The 19504-nt window shown below is 39.3% G+C and overlaps 1 protein-coding gene across 5 annotated transcripts; it reads right to left on the bottom strand.

The window, feature by feature from the left end:
- Nucleotides 1-334: 334 nt before the first annotated feature.
- On the bottom strand, nt 335-19493 carry CPSF7 (cleavage and polyadenylation specific factor 7). Of its 5 annotated transcripts, none has more exons than XM_087920833.1 (10): nt 19428-19493; nt 18906-19006; nt 8026-8244; nt 7282-7385; nt 6168-6313; nt 5171-5576; nt 4706-4821; nt 4446-4620; nt 4082-4255; nt 335-2455 (listed from the first exon to the last, which is right to left on the bottom strand). In XM_087920833.1, coding segments are annotated over exons 1-9 (1437 nt in total). In that variant the 5' UTR covers nt 19429-19493; the 3' UTR covers nt 335-2455; nt 4082-4086. The 5 variants fall into 5 exon arrangements, with proteins under 5 accessions (XP_087776959.1, XP_087776958.1, XP_087776961.1 ...); XM_087920832.1 differs by having other exon boundaries at nt 4706-4824; XM_087920835.1 differs by having other exon boundaries at nt 19407-19438.
- Between the last annotated feature and the right edge of the window lie 11 nt (nt 19494-19504).

The following is a 19504-nucleotide window of genomic DNA, read 5'->3' on the forward strand; positions in this document are numbered from 1 at the left end:
CATCCCCTGCTCTAGCATGTTTTCCTATGTCTAAGGCAGGACTGTCAAACTTGCGGTCCATGGGCTGGATGTGTCACATGCTGACCACGCCCACGCCTGGTTTAGCAAAGGGAGAAAAGTCACGATATGTCATGTGACGATGCGAGTTTGACACCCCTTGTCTTAGGTAATCAAGACTACCCAAAAACAATCATGACCAAAACCTAAATGTAAGTAAAGGCACCTTCCGCACCTCCTCCCTTACTGGAATTATTAACTTTAACCAGAAGTCAATACTCTCAGGGATTTTGTCAGTCTGCAGTATGATTAGTTAAATATAATGATGAGATAGAAGTTTTATCTTTTAAAAAGGCATTTTAATTTTTGTACACAAAGTGGTTTTTGAACTAGTTTAGCATTACATAAAGCCATGGTTGTACAAGGGCTAGCACCCAGCTAGAACATGGCACCTGCCTTATTTATACATCTTCACTGACGTATCTAAATCACATTTAGCCCAATCCCTCCCTCTACAATCTTTTTTTTTTAATGGAGATTTCTAAAAAAACAACTCACCCTCCCTTTTAAAACTTACAAAAGGAAAAGAAACAATACAATGCAGTATAAAAGATTGACAATATCATCAAGTTTATTACACAATTTTCAACCTATCAGAAAAAGACAAACAAATCAAATCACGAAGAACAGGAGTGGGAGAGTAGAAGGGAACTGAAGTTATGTTTTCTGTTTTTCTTCTTCTTTTTTCTTCCATTATTTCAAAACAAACTAAAAATGTCCCATTAGGTAAAAAGCAACTTTTCCAATCTGTATTGTATACTTTACAGTTTTAGCTCTCTCCGCTAAAATTACATTAACTTTTTGTTTCCTTTTAAAAAAAACATTGACCTTAGACTCTCTTAGATCAATAGCACAAAGGAGGCATCATATCCCTTGGTGACAGAGTCATCCTCTTTAATCTATCCAATTGTTCTCTTGAGAAAAAGACAGATCCTTCTATGAGGAGGGCTTCACCATGCAGTTGGATACTCACGATATAATAGATGCTTGGTCTTACTAAAGAAATCCAGGGTATGTAACTTGATTTTGTGTAACTGGGGTGCTAGGATGGAGCACTGAAAACCAAAATGCACATCTCAAAAAGTTATATTTCAAAGATGACACTTGAATCAAGATTTCTGCAGCCACTGGTTTTCCATAAGGATCCTCATGTAATGTGTTTCTGCTTTCCATTGGTTGCCAGCCGAAAGGCTCATTGGATCCAGGAATCCTAGTTCTATGTTTACATAATAAGAATTTAACTTTGTTCTTTTCCAAGGCTGGCATACCAGAGACCACTAAGGTTTTATTATGTCACTGAAGCAAACGTGTGAGTGAATCCCATCAAAGGGAAAATTCCAAATGAGATTGGGAGCAACGGTAGTTTTGGACCTTAATTCAACACTTACATCACACAAAATTTAAAATGCTCAAGGTGTGCTCGAATCAATAATGTCCAGAAGCCTCAGCTTGACTTTGCCCCAATTCCATGTTTCTGTATCTAGTCATAACTCTTCCTCTACAACAAGGAAGGTGATATGCTGGGAAAGAATGGCCTTGAAAACAAATGCTTGTGTAAGAAATTACAATCAGAGCAGTTAATGCACGAAACAAAGCAAGGAATTTGTCAATAAATCACCTGTGGATAGAGTTCCTGCAGTAGCGAAAGGTACCTTTATTTTTTTAAGAGAGACTCAATTTTGTGGGCAAGTTTAACAGTACAGTCCCTCCTAAAAGACATTAGGTTAAATTGGTATGACAATTTTCAGGAATTAAGAAGAGGCATGACTGGAAGCAGCAACTAGCCTGTTCTCATCCCAGAAAAGGAAAACAAAACTTTTCTAAGCTGTGTACAAAGCTGTTAGAGTGCAAAACTGAAGCTGCTTTGGAAAAAAGGATCAAAAATTCAGGAGGACTCTATGCACTGATGCCTAAGAAGACAATGCAGTTTGAATTTTGAACATAAACTCCAGTGAGGCTATGGTAATATACCTTGTGCTGTGCTGAAGCATGAGGTCTTCCTATAGGATAAAAGCTGGATGTATTCCTCCAGGGGTGTTTCTAAAACGCCATGGAAAGGAAAGAGGTGACAGACCTCTGTGGAAAGCACCATTCTCTTTGGGTCCAAGAATCCATGGATTGAAATGGCCCCCTGGTCACAGTGGCTCAGACAACCCCTCCCAAACTCCAAGTCATTCAGTGTTCCTCCATCAAGCGACAGCAGCAGCAGCACACTTAGGAAGAACTCAAGTCTTAGTGCCATAGTGTGCCAAATGGAGTCCTACAGGCAAAGTCACTTCCAAGGGGTCTGGAAAGAGCAGAGGGCAGCGGGAAGGAGTAGGTGGAGAATCCCCCATCCTTTAGTCTTGATTAAGGACAGGATATAAGTCCATAAAAACACTGAATGCTTACAGCATCCCTGCAAAAAAAGAAAGGAACATAAAATATTACTCACTTTTAAAGGCATTTTTGAGAGCATAGTTTAGAAAAGTGCAATTCCAAGAGTGAATTCCTATATACAGAGGGAATTGAAAATTGTGGGTTGTTTTAGAGCACAGTTGACCTGGACTAGGATTTGAAGCCAGATTTATTCTGCCACTGAATTATATAAACCAGGCATAATCCAACTACTTTCTTCCCATCACAGAATAGTACCTACCAAAAAGGACCCCCTAGTCTTATGCAACTATTCAGAAACAGGTGGAAATCAAAAGGTTGTAGTTTAGTGTTGTTGTTTTTGAAGTGTCCAATTCCCTTTAACCCAGAGCAGATTACAGTGGAATAAAATCGATTAAATTTGAGATTTATTTTTTTTTAGAAGAAAATATTTTACTAGTATTTCCCCTTCTGAAATAAGATATGAATTTAGGCATATACTTCACCCAGGAAAGAACAAAGCAGATTCTGCACAAATGTACTTCAGGATTTCCTTCTTGTTTAAGCAGTTAAATTAGAAGCTCTGGTCTGATTATCTACAGCAGTGCTGGATAATCCTTTGGGGCCCAAGGGCCAACAGTTGGCTTTCCTGCCTTGCCTTGGGGTCACAGGGGGCATGGCCAGCAATGTGGTCATTTTCCCTGAAAAAAAAACAAAACAGGAAAAACCACCCTAATTTTGAAGAAGATGCTAATATTTTAAGTGATGCTAGGGTTCCTTACATCCCTGCGTGCTCAAAGCAGGCATTCTCAAACTATGGTTTGTGATTCCCCCGGGAAGATTAATAAGCATAATGAAGAGGATCCCACTTGCTCCCACTCTGTTTGGAAGTGGGCAACTCTGCTGAGTTACTGGTCCTGGGTTATAGCATTGAAAGGGTTTAGACTTTCCTTCAACCACCCTAAGAGGTGAACTATCAGATCAGGAAAACTTCAGCATAAAACTTTTTCAGCCAACTTTCAGACATACAACTCTAGGGGCTGGCTGAAAACGCCTCATGGCAAAATCCTGCCTAAGCACAGCCTCCAGAGACATTAACCTTCTGGGGAAGCCACAAGGAAAACTCCAAATGGTGATCACATGATTGTGAGGCGCTTGTAGATAGTCAAGTACCCAGATCACAATCATGTGGCTGCAGGAGTGCTGCAACCAGCAAAACTTTGTGGACTCATCATAATCCCTTGTTCAGCCCTGTGATAACTCTGGATGGTTGCCAAACAAATGGTTGGAAGTTGAGGACTATCTACTCTTGAAATTGCTTCATATAAAAAGGAATTGACCATAACAGGAAGAACTGTACTGACAAATAAAGTTATCGATTTTGTAGTCCTTCAAGACACCCAAACATCTGAAACAACTGAACTTTACAAAGCACTGAAAGTTAAATGCCCACAAATAAAGGAAAAAAAAAACAGGATTCAAGTCTTAATTTAACATCAAATCTCCTGCCCAATGCCTATCACTGATTCTGCTGACAACAATATACATGATACCCAATTAGACGAAAGAGACAGATTGCTTTCCTTTTTTTTAAAAAAAAGGAGGAAGACATAATAAAAACAGGCTGGCATGTTAACCCTCCCTTGCCCTATCTCAAAAATGTTCTCACTTCTCTCAATGATGCCGATCTCTTTCTCTGTCCCTGTCTCTGTGTCTCTCGTGCTCCCGGCTTCTTTCTTGGAAATAGTCCTCATGTCGATCTTCATTATGAACCACTTCTCGGTGCCTCCTACTGCTCTCACGTGACCGACTAGGTGACCTATCCCGTGACCGATGTCTTTTTCTGGAAAAGAACAAGAAATATCAAGTGTGGTAATAGGATAAACTAGCTGTCAGTTTTTAAAAAACACAAACAAAAGGACACGCTGCCTATACGGATGTACAAATCCAGAACAAAGAAAAATAGGACTGAGTCATGAATATAACAAATCCAGCCAGGTGAAATACGAATAGTTTTGCTTGTTGTGACTCACCTTGAGGAACTGCTGCTGCTGCCAGTGCCCATGCTGTAAGACTTGGCTTCAATGCCATGAAGGCAATCCTTAAGCGAAGAGATAAGGACCCGACACCGCTCATCATTTGCTACACGGGACTGTTTAATTACAGCAATGGCTGTAAGCAGGGTCTCAATGGCATCACTGTAATCCCCTGAAGCATAACAACATAAATAAGATGTAAAGACTGAGGCCTGAGCTAGGAAGGAAAGAAGGCAGCATTAAGCAACTGCGCTTACCTGCACTGGCCCCAGATACAGCCTTAGATATAGCACTGCTGGAAATTGCTCGATTCCTGTTCATGATATCATCAAATTCTGCTTCACCAACAGGTGGAGGTAATGGGCCCAAATCCCTGCTGCAGTACAGAAGAACGCACCCATCATTCAGAGGCAGAGAACCATTTTTCCAAGCAGAACTACTTTGCCCACCATGCATAATTAAGAGCCTCCCCCTCAAAAAAAGGAAGTGTATTGTTGAATATGTATCTCTCTCTTATTTCCCACCATAGCAGATATTATAGTAATTGTAAGACTCTTAAGGGATGAAATCTTTCTCTGTGATTGGAGGCATTTTCTGGCTTTACTGTATTGCCCAGCTAAAACACATTTTTATTTACAAAGTCCCTTTCTGAATTAGACCTAGGCACCATTCTTTGTGCTGCTTCAGTTTATGCACATTCTTAAGAGTGGACTCGTTCTCACCTGCTGTGATTATATGGTGCAGAAGCCTTGCTGTAGGCATCAGGTGGAGGCCCCATGGCTGGATTTGGGGGTGGGAAGAAAGCTGGATTGAGGTGCAGGGCAGGTGGCACTGACCCTGGAGGTGGCACAGCTAAGTGGGGGGGAAGTCGAGGTGGGGGAGGCATGAGATGCTGGTAATGGATACCGGGAGGGGGAGGGGGAACTCCAAAACTTGAAGTAAGTGGTGGAGGGGGCGGTATGGGTGGAGGGGGCAGCCCCATCAGAGGAAGCGCAGAGGGAGGACGGTTGAAGAAAGGTAAAACGGGAGGCTTCTCAATGCGTGGTGGTGGGATAGCATTCTCCGTTGGAGTTGCTCGGCCATCAAGAGAGTCTGAGGAATCCCTTGAGTGAGCCATTGGAGGCACCCCTGTTAGACATCACAAATGAGGAAAAATATTAAGCACATGAGTAATACAGGATTTTCGTTTCATACAGCATACACTTCCCATAAATATTTCTTGTCACATCACTATGGCAAAATAAAATAAAAGAAATAAAATCCAACTTTCTTCTAATTTCTGTTCACTTATATTATAAGGATAGATTCTGCTCTTATGCTCACACAGGGCTTAAATTTTGTAGAGAGATCCAGGCATCTGATTCAACGGAAACAGGCATTTTAAATTATTCCCAATACTGAAACCTGACCGTTGTCTAGGACAAATCATAAAAAGCCACAAAATACAAAAACAGTATATCTGTTTATATGACAGCAATCTTCAGAGTTAAGCCCGTGCAATTTGGAGGGTGGTAAACAAGATATTTTGATGAGTTTCAATTATATTTAAATATAATGAAGTCGCCTCCCTTCTCTAAAAATATTCCTATTTCTGCAAATGCACATTAATTTGCTTCTAGTCTACAGAGCTCTGCTCAAGATTTTCAAATAAGCTAACCAATGCCTCTTTCGCTGCCTTGCTACCTATTCAGCTAGCATATCATATCCAGCTTAACTTACGTTTTCGGGCTTGTGCCTCAAACTGTGCAAGGTTTTGCCGGGTAGCCAACTTGACTTCAATTTTATCTCCGTTTAGAATCATCCCTGGCAGCAGCTCTAGAAGTTTGTGGACTGAATTCTCAGAAGCAACCACCACTTCTGCGTATCTGTTCAAAGAGCCACAGAAAAATCATTGGAAGACTATTAGGAAATTCTTGTAAGGTGTACCATCTAAACAAGGGGAAGGGAAGAATCAGCCATTCTTGTACAATTGTAAATTCCCAGTTTTCCTCATACTTAATTATAATTGGGGGGGGGGGGAAGCAGTTTCCGCCCGAGGGCTTTGCCTCATCATCCCTGCAGAATTCCGCCTGACAGTATCTTCATTTCTTCCCACTGCTTGCAACATTTCCTTAGGGCCAGAAGAGTTCGATATTTTAGGTAGGTTAAATAACTTGAGCCAATTTCTCTAGTTTTCTGTTTCCCCATTGCAATTGGCCATTCTTTCTCTTAGCTAATTTCAGACATGCATTTCCCCTTTCTATTCCTTTTCAGTCTGATCTTCCTTTCACACTTCTGATCTCAGTGGTCTGCTTTTCCTGCAAACAAATTCTTTTTTCCCCTCAGGAATCCTATGCATAGCTGGAGGCTGAAGGAGTAGCAAAGACAGGTTTCTTAGAGAGGATACACATAACACATATGACAGGAGAACAATTCATTAATTTAAAGTGCTCTGTTTGAAGCATCTTTTCTACCCATTTCAAGTCTAAAATATTTTGCATATTCCTGAAGCCTAAATTATAAGCAATCAAGCAAAACAAATTTTTAAATTAAGTCAATCAGTTCTTATTTCATTCTTTTCTTTATAACCACCTTATCTTTGTCTGAAGTATGGACCTAGAATAACATTCAAAACAAATGTAAATTTTACCAAAGTAATTTTTTTGTCAGACAGGCATATTGCAAAATATTCAGTTTCTTCAAAAATAAAGCCACATTCAAAAAGCCAGAAAGTTGCGTGCATATATTCACATATATGATGGATCACAAAGTACTCCACATTACTCTGTAGTATGTTCCATAATGATTGCTCTTCATGTTTCAGTCATTAACAGAGAAGACCTGCATTGCTCACCCTTTAGACTGGCCATTAGCTCTGTTCTCAGCAAATTTCAGCTCCACAACATCATAAACACCTATGGAGCGGATTATTCTGGTCAATTGCTGGTCAGTTGTCCACTGTATATGAAGAGACATAAAATCACAGTATTTTATCTTAAATCTTTCTAAGATTTCCATTTGTTAATTGGTAAAACAATGCAATGTTGCGACTTTACTGAACTCTCATTACATTTCTTTAGTCTAGACTATTTCCTCTTACTATATATATTTACTTCAATAAGGATTCCCCCCCTTTTTGGGGGGGAAGGGATGGGAGCAACGCCAACTTAGAATAAGGTTACCATATCTGAATTGCAAAAGACTAGGTGATATAGAAATAAATCTTCCGCTACCATCTAATAATCATCCAAATTTCTGTATCTTCAAAATAGCAATCTTGGTTTAAAAGGTAAAACCTCTAAATCAGCTACATTAATTTTTCACAAAATCTTTGTCTAAACAAATGCTAACAGATATGATAACTATTTTTCTTCTCAGCATATCTCTATCCATTGTTAAAAAGAACCACCTGTATTAGAATACTTTGTAGTATAGAGTAAATGCTTCAACCAATCAGTGCCTCTATGTCTATTACAGTTTATACCAAATCAAAGTGAACATATGACAAAAGCACATAATGCACCTTTTCTCTGAAATTATCAATATTTTTGAAAAAGCCAAGTTCTATTTATTTCCTGTCCTAATTTAGAATACTTACCCAAGAAAAGCTGCCCACATAAACAGCAGCCCTTTTATTGCGCAGTCCACTGTATGTATACAAAATAGCAGGCGATTTGCTATTTGACTTAGGAGATTGTTCTTGGCGGCTTTCGACTGGTGGCTCAGAGCTGCTAGTGCAACTTTCAGAAGGTTGTGAGCTGGCAGCTAGCACGTCATCATATAGATCCATCTGGTCAGTATTACTAAATTCAGAGTCCTAGAAACAGGAAGATACCACATAGCATCTTTCAGGGCCAGAGCTTTTAAATCTTTTACTACATTTGTAAAATACACTTATATCATCTCCTGAAGGGCTATATACAGCTTATAATAAACTGGCTTCTCCGATCTTTCTTCCTAAAAAACTAAGGAAAAAGTCCAGTGGGATGGATTTATTTACTAATGCATCTAAGTCCCCAATGTCCCTTTCCAAAGGTAATGAATAGTTGACTGTTGTCGCTGTTATGAAGATTTTGGCTTTATGTTTCCATGCTCTCCTAGACTATATTTACAAATGTGAAATCAACAGCCTTATTTTTTCTCATTCCTCCACCGAAAACCAGGTAACTGAATCAGGCTTCTTCTAAATATTTCTCTGCTGCCTAATCAATGATGGCAATAACCTGATTTAGCAAAAGATTGGAACCAAACAAGACGTGGAAACTTATCTCATAAAAAGACATGGCATTATCTCCCTTGATTCCACTGACAAATTCCTTAAAATGAAACCTGAAACTCAGCAAATTTTACATTAGATGAAAAGTTCTATTTGCTGCTGTACTGAGAAACCAAGACCACATCTTGGTTTGTTTGGAGGAACAAACCAAGTATTGATTGGAATAGAATTTTGTTAAAATTCACCCAAATCATAAGATTTAAAAGATGTCACACTGAATGTAATGAGACCTACTTCATCTAGATCCAACTCACTGCTCAACAAACACACACACATATACTATTAAAATTATACATTTGCTGATATGGCCCTACATTTGCTGACATGGGTATCAAACTTGTGGCATCACACTGACATCACATGATGTTTCGTGACGTTTTTCCCTTTGTGGAGCTGGGGTGGGCATGGCCTGCACGTGACGCATTCAGCCCACGGGCCACCAGTTTGACACTTCTGGCCTAGAGTAACTCTGGGCAGTGAACAAAAATAAACAAATCTAATGGAAACACTGTAATAATATCCACATAACTCTCACACATTATGCTGAATTCTATTAACATCCTGTGGATGTTACCTGAGCTAAAAACCAGGTCTTCATAGCCTTTTGCAAAGCTAGTGCATTCAGAGCTATAGGAATCTGTGGTGGGAGGGTAGCAGGAAACATAAACAGAGAAGGGACACTTCCTAGACCCCACCAGGCAATGCTGTTTCACTGAAGGGACCTGAGGCATAGCGACTACGCTGGATCTAGTGGAATGGGCAGAAACCACTGGCGATGTCCCAGATTAACTTAAAACTTCATGCAATGTAGGGATTCAAAAGTAACAACCAGTACCTTGAATTGCATTTGGAAGCCTAGTGCAGATCATATTGCATTAGTGTGATTCAGGCCCCTATCACACTGCATGTGCCACTGCACCAGGAATCAGCTGGCGTTTCAGCATGCTTTTTAAGGGCAACTACATATAGAATACATTGCTGTAATCCAGTTGGGAAATGGTTAGTGTGTGACTGACTGTGAGCAGTGCCTCCAGACAACTTGCAACTGATATACAAGATGTATCTCTGCAAGTAACCTCCTGGCCACGGCTGCTACCTCAAGCAGGAACCGTGAGTCCAGGAGGATCTCCAGATTCTGCACTAACTCTGAGTGGCACCCCATCTGGAATTAAGGACTGGAAATCACTAGATTCTATTCAAGTCTTGACAGGTTTCAGGCATGGTTGTTTTTACCCATTCTGATCTTCACCACCTCACTGGGAAATGACTTGGGGCATACTGATTATACTTAACCCTATGCTAATGGAGTTGCAAGCAGATCATGTTAATATCATACTGAAATGGCACATAAAATCCATTTATTTTTGAGTTAGTGCCATCAGTGCCAATTTATATTCACTTATCTATGACTGAACACGGGCAAGAGTGCATAATGGAGATGCCCTCATGGCAATAAGGACAACAAAATGTCAGTATTTCTCTGCCCTTATTGCTTCCATTAAAGGTCGTCCAGCAGCCCTTCTGAGAGTGGTGCGATCACTGCTAGGGAGTGGCATGCTATTAGATCATCAGCAGGGCTGCTGTGAGGAATATGTGATTTGGCAAATAAAGAATATCAGATCCAGACTGAATGAATTCCAACTGGGCATATCTGGCCAAGTGCCAGGGGCATAGGGTTATGATCTAGGATATATCAATTGGGGTTTTGAGGGTCTCTCTGTAGTTTCTTCAGCAACTTGTTTTCTGGAGTTAGATCCATTCAGTGATATTAGTCTCCTTGAGGGAGGTGATAGTGTCTCTCCTTCTCATTGTTAAAACCAATTGTTTTTAAGACTACTATCATCCTAGCTCCAACTCTGTTAAGATGGTTGTCCTCAGTTACAAAAGACCTTGAGGGAAATGGATTATCTAAACACATTTCATTCATGTTTTAGGCCAGGATTCAGTATTGAAACAGTTTTGGTCTTACTTGATGTCGACCTGATGTAGAGGTAGGATGTGACAGTGCATCCCTCTTATGGTTTTTGATTCTTTGATACTGTCAACCACAGTATTCTTCTGGACCAACTCCAAGAGCTAGGAATTAGGGGCACTGTTTTATAGTGGTCCTTCCTTCAAGACCAGTTCCAGTTGATGTTGACATGGGAAGGTTGCTCCCTAGACATGCACCCACCTCACCCGCCTTTCCGAGCTGCAACAGGCCCCTACTCTCTCCTCTTATTCAGTATCCACAGCAGCCGATATCATCAGCTAATCATACCTCATTATATTTTTCAACATCAAGTCAGCCAAGTAAGGAGGTTCAAATACCTGAAGGCAGGCTTAGATGGAGAGGAACTGATTCTGACTCTCTCTCACCAAGATTAAGAAGTGGCTGTGGTTACCTGGACAACTAAGTTCAAGGATTCAATAGCAAGGCACAAACTGTGAGTTTTCTTAGAATCAACTCCTGCTCAGAGGAGGCAGAAGCTATGGCCAAGAAGACTTTTGCAAAACTATCTGGTGCACTTACAGTATTCCTTTACTGAATTTGATGACATTCAAATTCACTCAACCCCTTACCCCTTGTCATCTCACAGGGTGGCTGATGCAATGCTCTGGTCTCCATGGGGCTGCCATTAGAGATTGCCTAGAAGCTTCCATTTGTCCAGAATACAGTGGCATGTTCAATGATGGGCTTCATAATCTGCACATATTGCCAGTGTTTTCAGGTACAATTCATGGTGCTAGTTATCACCCATAAAGCCTACACAGCCTTTAGGACGTTATTAAAGGAACAGCCCATTTATGGTTTTTGCCTGGCTGACTGTATGCACTTCAAGTCCTCTTGATGACACATTCTGGGACCATATCACTCCTGCCCTTTGGCATGAAATTGTTCAGAGATTTGGATGGTTCCCTGTTACTGTATTTCAAAAGGACTGGAAATGCTAGCTGTTCTCCTTAACTTTGGGGTAGGCTATTGCCTGTATTAATGTACCAGTTTGTAACGATTTTGTAAATGCTTTTAGGGATTGTTGTATCTTTAGTTACTTGTTTTTATATTCTCTATTTTTGAGCAACCTAGAGTTGGTTGGAATTCGGTAGTATCGAAACTGAACCAATTTTGAACAAATAAATTATACACGCATTAGAGAGAAATAATGTAATGCAAATCCTCTAAAATGGTATTTTCTCAGAATATGATTAAAAAATAACATTTAAAAAATACACCTCAATAATGTGTGTGTGCATGTTGATAATTCTGTTTCATTCACTTACCGGGCTTCCACAATCTAGTTAAAAATCCATCAATTAATCTTAGTTTGTTAACAATAACCCTAATTTTTATTAACTGTGGTAGGATTTTAATTTTGAGTAAGCTGGGATTGAATGAAGTATTAGTAAAATGCCACATTATTGTAAGTTTTCATGGTGTTAGCATATTTCACACGTAGAATAGGGCCATGTTATTTGCAGCTCTGCCTCTTCTCTATGATAGTAGTTTAGATAACATATGTGTATCCAGGTTCCCCCCCCTTAAATATTGCCACCTGATGGAACCTCTGATGTGACCCTTTCTGATGGTGGTCCCAACCCTTTACAATACATCTGAGGAATTGCTACCCGTTTACTCTTTTGGGGGGTGAGATGACTTGAGGGTGGGATGACTTGTGTCTTCTCTCAAGCACTGGACCAGGATGACTGTTTGTCTGGTGATGGGGGGAAGGGAGGGAGAGAAGAGTACCTCTGTTTTTCTTTTGGTTCTTATGGATTGTTGTAACAAATAAATACGTAACACTTCAGTAATATACATCCAGATGCGCCCATGTTATTCCCTTTTGCTATAAGGAACACTATTTTAAAAAAAATACACATGGTTTTTCCTTAGCATCCCTAATTTCCAAAGTGAAACATCCCATGACTGCTCTGATTATTAATGGCAGTTCTGGTAGTCCGTTGCAGTATATTAGACAGCATCCATGCCAATGATAGATAGGGACTTCACCCTTCTGCACTCATCTCTGCTTCAATTCCCACCAGCCGCCTATCATCTCCATCTCTGTTCTTTTGGTCAACTTGCACTCCACAACTCAGATCCATTTCTTCCTCCAACTGCTAATAAGGGAGAATGCAGGGCAAATAAAAGGGTAGAGATGATAGGTGGATGGGGGATGCTGGAGCACATGGTGGTTGTAAATGTGGGTGAGCTGCCAAGCACCTGAATTTTGATTATGTTAATTGTGGGGGTGGTTGTTACTAACATTTGTTCAATGCTATCATCACTTGAGTGGCTGTTAAGTGAGGATTATCTGTAAGAAGTAGTAAACAAAGAAATGTGGCAGGGTGGGGTTGGAAAAATGCCACTAAACCTAAATAACACCAGCACTGTTTCGTCTTCCTCTCCATGCTTTTTTCTTAAGCTTGCAACTGAGTCCTGCTTTATCATACTGAAATTTTCTTTCATGCACTAATCTGTTCTTAAAACTTCTCATCTCTTTATCAGCATTCAATAAATTCCATTCAAATATGCCTCAATCTTCACTTTCTTTTTCCATTTGCTCTTCCTTCATACATTTGCTGTGATTTGATCCTTATTCATCCTCACTATATGAACAAATCAAATATTACCTTAAAGATACTGTCATTTCTTTTATTGAATATTAAGATTCTCAAGACATTTAAAGATTTGCTTTTTAGCACTTAAAGACTACCAGGCACCTTTAACAGTTGCTTTATCTTGTCAAGCTCATGATCTTTTTTAAAATATCATACTCCCAACATCACTTGTTACTCTTCATGGTCTTTTCAAGGTAGCTGTGTATTCTTATTTTACTTAGTCACAAACCCAGGATTCATGCAGCTGCTACTTGCCTGCTTAATGATTCTGTATTTTGCCATACATTTAATGGAATGTAAAAAGTAAAATGAAGCCATTAGGTACAATTGATGAACCAAAAACCATGATTCTATATAACCTTTTAGCAAAAAACATGAGTTCTGTATGGCACAATATCTAACATAAATATATAGTATTTTCAGTTTTGAACTTGTTTCTTTTTATAAGCTTTATAAAGTTTATTTATTCATTCATTTTCTATAGCCACCTATCACAATAAATGATTCTGGACAGCTTACAATTCCAAAAGTAGAAAACAAAATATTTCAAAAACTATAAAAAAACACACATCCAAAATAAATATACATAGCAGCTGAAATACTTGGCCAGTTAACAGTAAAGGCGAGTAAAGGCCTTAATACTTTTTATTCTGTGCCCCAGACTTGGGAACCCAGCCAGATTTTTAAAGCCTTTTGAAAGGCCGCTAGGGTTGGGGCTATTCTAATCTCCAAGGCGAAAATATTCTACAGAATAGGGGCTACTGCAGAAAGGCTTGTCTTCTAGTCTGTGCTCATCGACACTCCCTGGCAGATGGGATGTGCAACATCCCCGACCTTCTAGATCGAATTGGACTGGTAGACTCTTGGAAAAAGGCACAGTCCCAAGCCAAATACCGGTAGGTCTTGAAAGGTGGCAACCAGCACCTTGAAATGCATCTGAAAACACACTAGTAACTAATGCAGCTCATGCAGGAGTGCTGCATATTTGGCATTATTTACTATATGCATTCTGTACCAGTTGTAGTTCTATATCTTTTTTCCTTTCAAAAATTAAATCAGTAGGAATGGATCTTCTGCAAATGGTCAAACTTCTTTTATTTGTGGCAATGGATAAAAGGATGAGAAAATGTCCTACTCCTTCAAGAAAGCATTTGAGGGGGAAAATAGTGAAAACTGCCCTTTCTCATTCCTGTGTGAACATTTTATGCTTCTGCTGATAGGAAATCTGAATCCAAGGCATGTGTTCCCTTACATTTACAAAGAAAAGGGGGTGTTAGCATTCTCATAATATATTTTTTCCTTGAACTTCTGTTCTTTTACTATTTTAAAGAAACAATTTGCTGAAATGCAAAAGTATTTGGCTGATGAAGACATCTGACTTAACTGCAAAACATGTTTAGAAAGTTTAGTGAATTATCTTTACAAGACCTAAGTTCTTTAAATTTACATGTAACTCATGGTCGTGGTCACTTGTAACTCATCTTGCCATTTAGAAAATGTCTTGTCTCTTAACAAAACAGTAGCTTTGCATCTGTATGCATTGCAAAACTGAATGCTGTTTAGGAAAAAAGAAGTTAAAACACAAAAATTATGGACATTGACATCCTATTCACTTTGGTAGAACTACAATACACACTTACATAAAAAGCATAACATAATCTACCAAAAACTATTCAGAAGCATTAGTTACTTTCTCAGCTAAAAATACACAATGGTAATCTTAAAGAGCAGTACTAGCATATACAAATTACTAAGGGATAATTGGGAACCAAGTATTGCAGCAAAATAGAATGCAACAATAATTTATGCATGTTATTTGATAGCATCCACTGTATTTCTAGACCTTACCATGAAAATGTATCTAAAACAATCCAGGGATCACATGAAATGGGGGTAGGGAGAGATATTAGCAATTAATAAATAACGAAAGGAGAACATGTCAAAGATGCCTTTAACTCTGGAAACTCAGCTTGAAAAATAAAGGTTCTGATTCTGAATCGGACTACTTAGACCATGGAAATAATTCTGCCACTATATTACAAAAATGGATGGAACTTTTACTCCAATCATTCACTTAATATTAGATTGTAAATGTGTAATAGTAATATTAACTAAAGCAAATGGAAATTTGGAGATTCAGTTTGAAGAGAAAAAACCAGGATTCACAAAACATATGCAAAACTATATTACAAGCATACAGAACAAATAATTGGCGTAGTAACCCTTTGGAAGCCTGTAGTGAATACTTCAGAGTTCCTAGAAGCATGTAAACACACATTTGCCCATTTACAGAAAGAGCAGTATTGTAATGCTTCAGTTTCCAGATTTTCAGTGAGCTTCCCATTCCTTTGCTCTGAGACAACTAAGTTTTCTACTTATGGGGATCCAGTGCTAAAAGTCAAAGCTCCTTTAAGTCAGGTTCACAGGCAATGACAAGTTCACGTCATTCTTGAAAATAATCCACAATACTGTATTTTCCTAGTGGCAATATGGAAATGGCTCACCATTCCTTTTTCCAGGGTATTTTTTCCAATGTTCCAATCTATACTGTCACCCAAATTAAATCCTGGTGGTTTCTTATCTAAATATCATTCTGATCTGACCTTGTTTAATTTTGTCGGAATTAGCCAATATTCATTGGACACTGCCACTTGCTGCAGAATTCACCTGTATTAGCTTATAGGCAAAAATCTGTTCAACAAATGATTCATCACAAAAGCAAACAAAATCCTTTGAGGATTTATCTATATACCTGTTTATGTACACGAACACACAAGTTCCTATGATGTGCATCTCAAGTAAGGCAAATTATAAACAAATACAAATCCATATATCCAATATTTTTAAATCAGTCCTCTCGAAAGGACGTGCAACAATTCAAATAGGACCTCTAGAGGAACCCAAAACAAGATGCATCTATGGAAATATATACTGTAGCTTCAAAATGTTACTTTTCTCCCTCAAAAAATTTGAGCTAGGACAAATACATAATTACACTTTAGCAATGAAATGGATGAATGTATTATAAGTAAAACAATATATATAATGTAGGACTCCAAAAATCACAGAACACTTTTGAAGCAATACTTATTTCCTTTGTTCTTCTCTCCAACTTCACCAGGATTTAGAGAAAGAAACATACAAGTAATTCTATATCAGGGAATAAATCCAATTAAACCTGTCCAGAACAGAAGACTTTCATAAATAAATTGATTGTAAAGAACAAATAATTGTAAATTCAGAACACTATGGTAATATAAAAGACATAATGGACAATAATTAATCACTGATATAATCCTCTCAGGCAGGCATCTATTTTACTTAATAGAGACATAAAAGTATAAAGAATTAATATATGCATAGGCCAAAGAATGACATGCATTGTTTCCTGAGTGTTGTAATCCAACTTCAAAAACAAACACAAGAAACAAACATCTATGTCATTCTCTTATGTCTTAATGTAATTTATTGGATCTCTGGAACACCAAATTATAATTAGCACAGCAGATTTTGTAGCATGCCACAAACACTTCTTATACTACAAACCACCCAGCATGCTGGAAAAATTACCAAAGTATCTGCCTTTGTCCTAGTTGCAAATATGAGGACTAAAAATATTGCCAGAATGAAAAGTGTACACAATTCTTACTTAAGACTGCATTAGTGTAATAGGCACTTTTGTGACTCTAGAAAGGAAGTTTCAAACTGATTCCAGGTAGCAAATTTTAATTATTCAGAAAGGTTGCTGACATTATCTCAGATACAGATATCCAGAAGATATCCATCGGGATTCTTTGTGAGTTGCTGCTGCTAAGTAAAGTGCAAGACTACCTAGGAGATATAAAGTTGCCTTGCCCTAGGATAAAAATCAGAGGCACATGACTTAATAGTAATTGACTTATAACATCTCAACTTAAATACCAAGCAAACATCCTGAATCCTGTTAAAAGAAGCTATTTGATAAGGAATAAAATGCAAGTATGAACCCAGAACCTTACACAAACTTTTCTAAGAACTTTGCTTAAATTATTAACCTATTCCTTCTAATATTATCTATAGTAACAGGCACTCTCCAGAGTTTTAGACACAAGTCTAAGCAATAGAACCTGGAATCTTCTGCTTGTATATCACAAGACATATCAATGATCTGAGGTACTTCCAAAACTAAATGGTGTTTGTTAGTACTAAGCAATTTTAATGACAGATTGGTTCCAAATTCTCTGCCTGCCAAATTATTATTCCTCTGCTGACTTTCCAATGCTTTATTTAAAAGGTGCAACTATTCATTTAGCAACTGCTGAAAGTTACAACAGCACTGAAAAGTGATGATGACGTTTGGCATTCCATCACAAAATCACATTTGCACTACATCACATGATCAGAGTTCAGGTGCTTAGCAATCAGTGTATGTTGGCTGTACCATCCTGGGGATCATGTGATTGCCATTTGCAATCTTCCCCAATTAGCTTCCAACAAGCAAAGTCAATTGGGAAACCTCGTTTCGCTTAAGAATTGCATGATTCGCTTAGCTGCGGTGATTTGTTTAACCCTGCAAGTCATAAAATCAGACATGGCTCATTTAGCAACTACCAACAGAAATTCTGGTCTCAATTGTGATAGTAAGTTGAGGACTGCCTATACTGCTTAACTTATATTGACATAAACTGGTGTAACTGCAACAGAATAAACTGGTGTAACTCCAACCTCCTCTGCTCCAACAGAAGACCCTATACCATTTCAAACAAGTAATTGTCCAATCTCTTCTTAAAAACCTCCAGTGATAGAGCACCCACAGCTTCTGAAGGAAGCTGTTTACTGATTAATTGTTCTAACTGTCAGGAAATGTCCCCTTATTTTTCTAGGTTTGTTCTCTCCTGGATTAATTTCCATCCAATGCTTCTTGTCCTGCCTTCAGGTCTTTGGAGAATAGGTTGATCTCCTCTTCTTTGTGGCAGCCCCTTAGATGTTGGAACATTGCTATCATGGCACCCTTAATTCTTCTTTTCATTAAACTAGACATATCTAACTCATGCAACCCTTCTTCATATGCAACATCCAAGTCTAAAACAAAACAAAGATCCAACTCCATTTAATAGATGCAATTCCACACACAAAAAAAAGAAAAGCACACTCAAATACAAATTAAGCTAATTGCAATATTTTTGTGTGTAAATTTGTCACTACAGATGTTTTGTTTTCTGTTCCCACTAAAAAGAAAAATTTAACGTGCGCAAATCCGCCTTCCCCATGAAAAAAGAGTGTTTCTTCCAAACTGCACTTTTCATTTATACTTATTACTTTAAATTAAGGAATGCTATTTCTTCTTCCTTGCAGATTAAAAAAAACATTTTTGAAACCAACTGGCAAGCACAGCAGGAAAAGTTTATCCCCACTCGAATTGCAAATGAAATTTAACCACCATTACCTGGCAATCAATCCTCTTCAGAGTTAAAATCTTTTTGGGGAAAAAAAAAGATCAGTTGGATTAAATCAGCGCGTTGTTGCCCCCAAGTATATAACAAGGTGAAGCTTCAATAAGATCTGACTCCTTTTTTGTGCCCTTTCCCCCACTTCTCTCCCAATGAAGCCGCATCAACACTTACCTGGTTAAACTCTTCGTCGGCGTAGATATCGATGAGGTCTACTCCTTCCGACATAGTTTCAGGAGCGCCACGGAGAGAATCGGGGGAGGGAAAGAGCGGCACTGCAGGTCAAAGCAAAGAACCGGGTTAACGCGGACCACACGGATCATCTTTCTGGCGCGGCTACGAACCGGGCCGGCAGCGAGGCGGACCTAGGACCGCAAAGCAACCCCGCCCCCTTCATCAGCGAGCATCTGAGGGTTCCGCAAGAGGAGGGGTCGGGGAGCAAAAAGGTGGGAAACGGAGACACCCCCCATGTCGGCGCCATAACTGCGGCCGCTCGCTCGCGGCAGCCATCGCCTCCCGCTTTCCCGCGCTGGGAAGGGAGCGCCCCACACCCCCCGCCCCGCCGGGTCACCACCACACAGCCAACGAAGAACCTTCTCTCTCCCCAATGTTAGGCGGCCCCGTTATACCGCGTAAAGGCCCACAATCCCAAGCAGGCCCAAAACGCGCGCGAACCTCTCTCTCTCTTTCACTCACTCCACCACAGTGAGGGCCTCCTTCGCCCCGCCCCTTCCGCCTTGTCGAGTCCCGCCTGTTCCGGTTTTCTGATGTTT

Source organism: Pseudonaja textilis, chromosome 1 (assembly GCF_049901715.1).
Source record: "Pseudonaja textilis isolate UNSWEBS1 chromosome 1, rPseTex1.2, whole genome shotgun sequence".
Taxonomy (NCBI): Eukaryota; Metazoa; Chordata; class Lepidosauria; order Squamata; family Elapidae; genus Pseudonaja; species Pseudonaja textilis.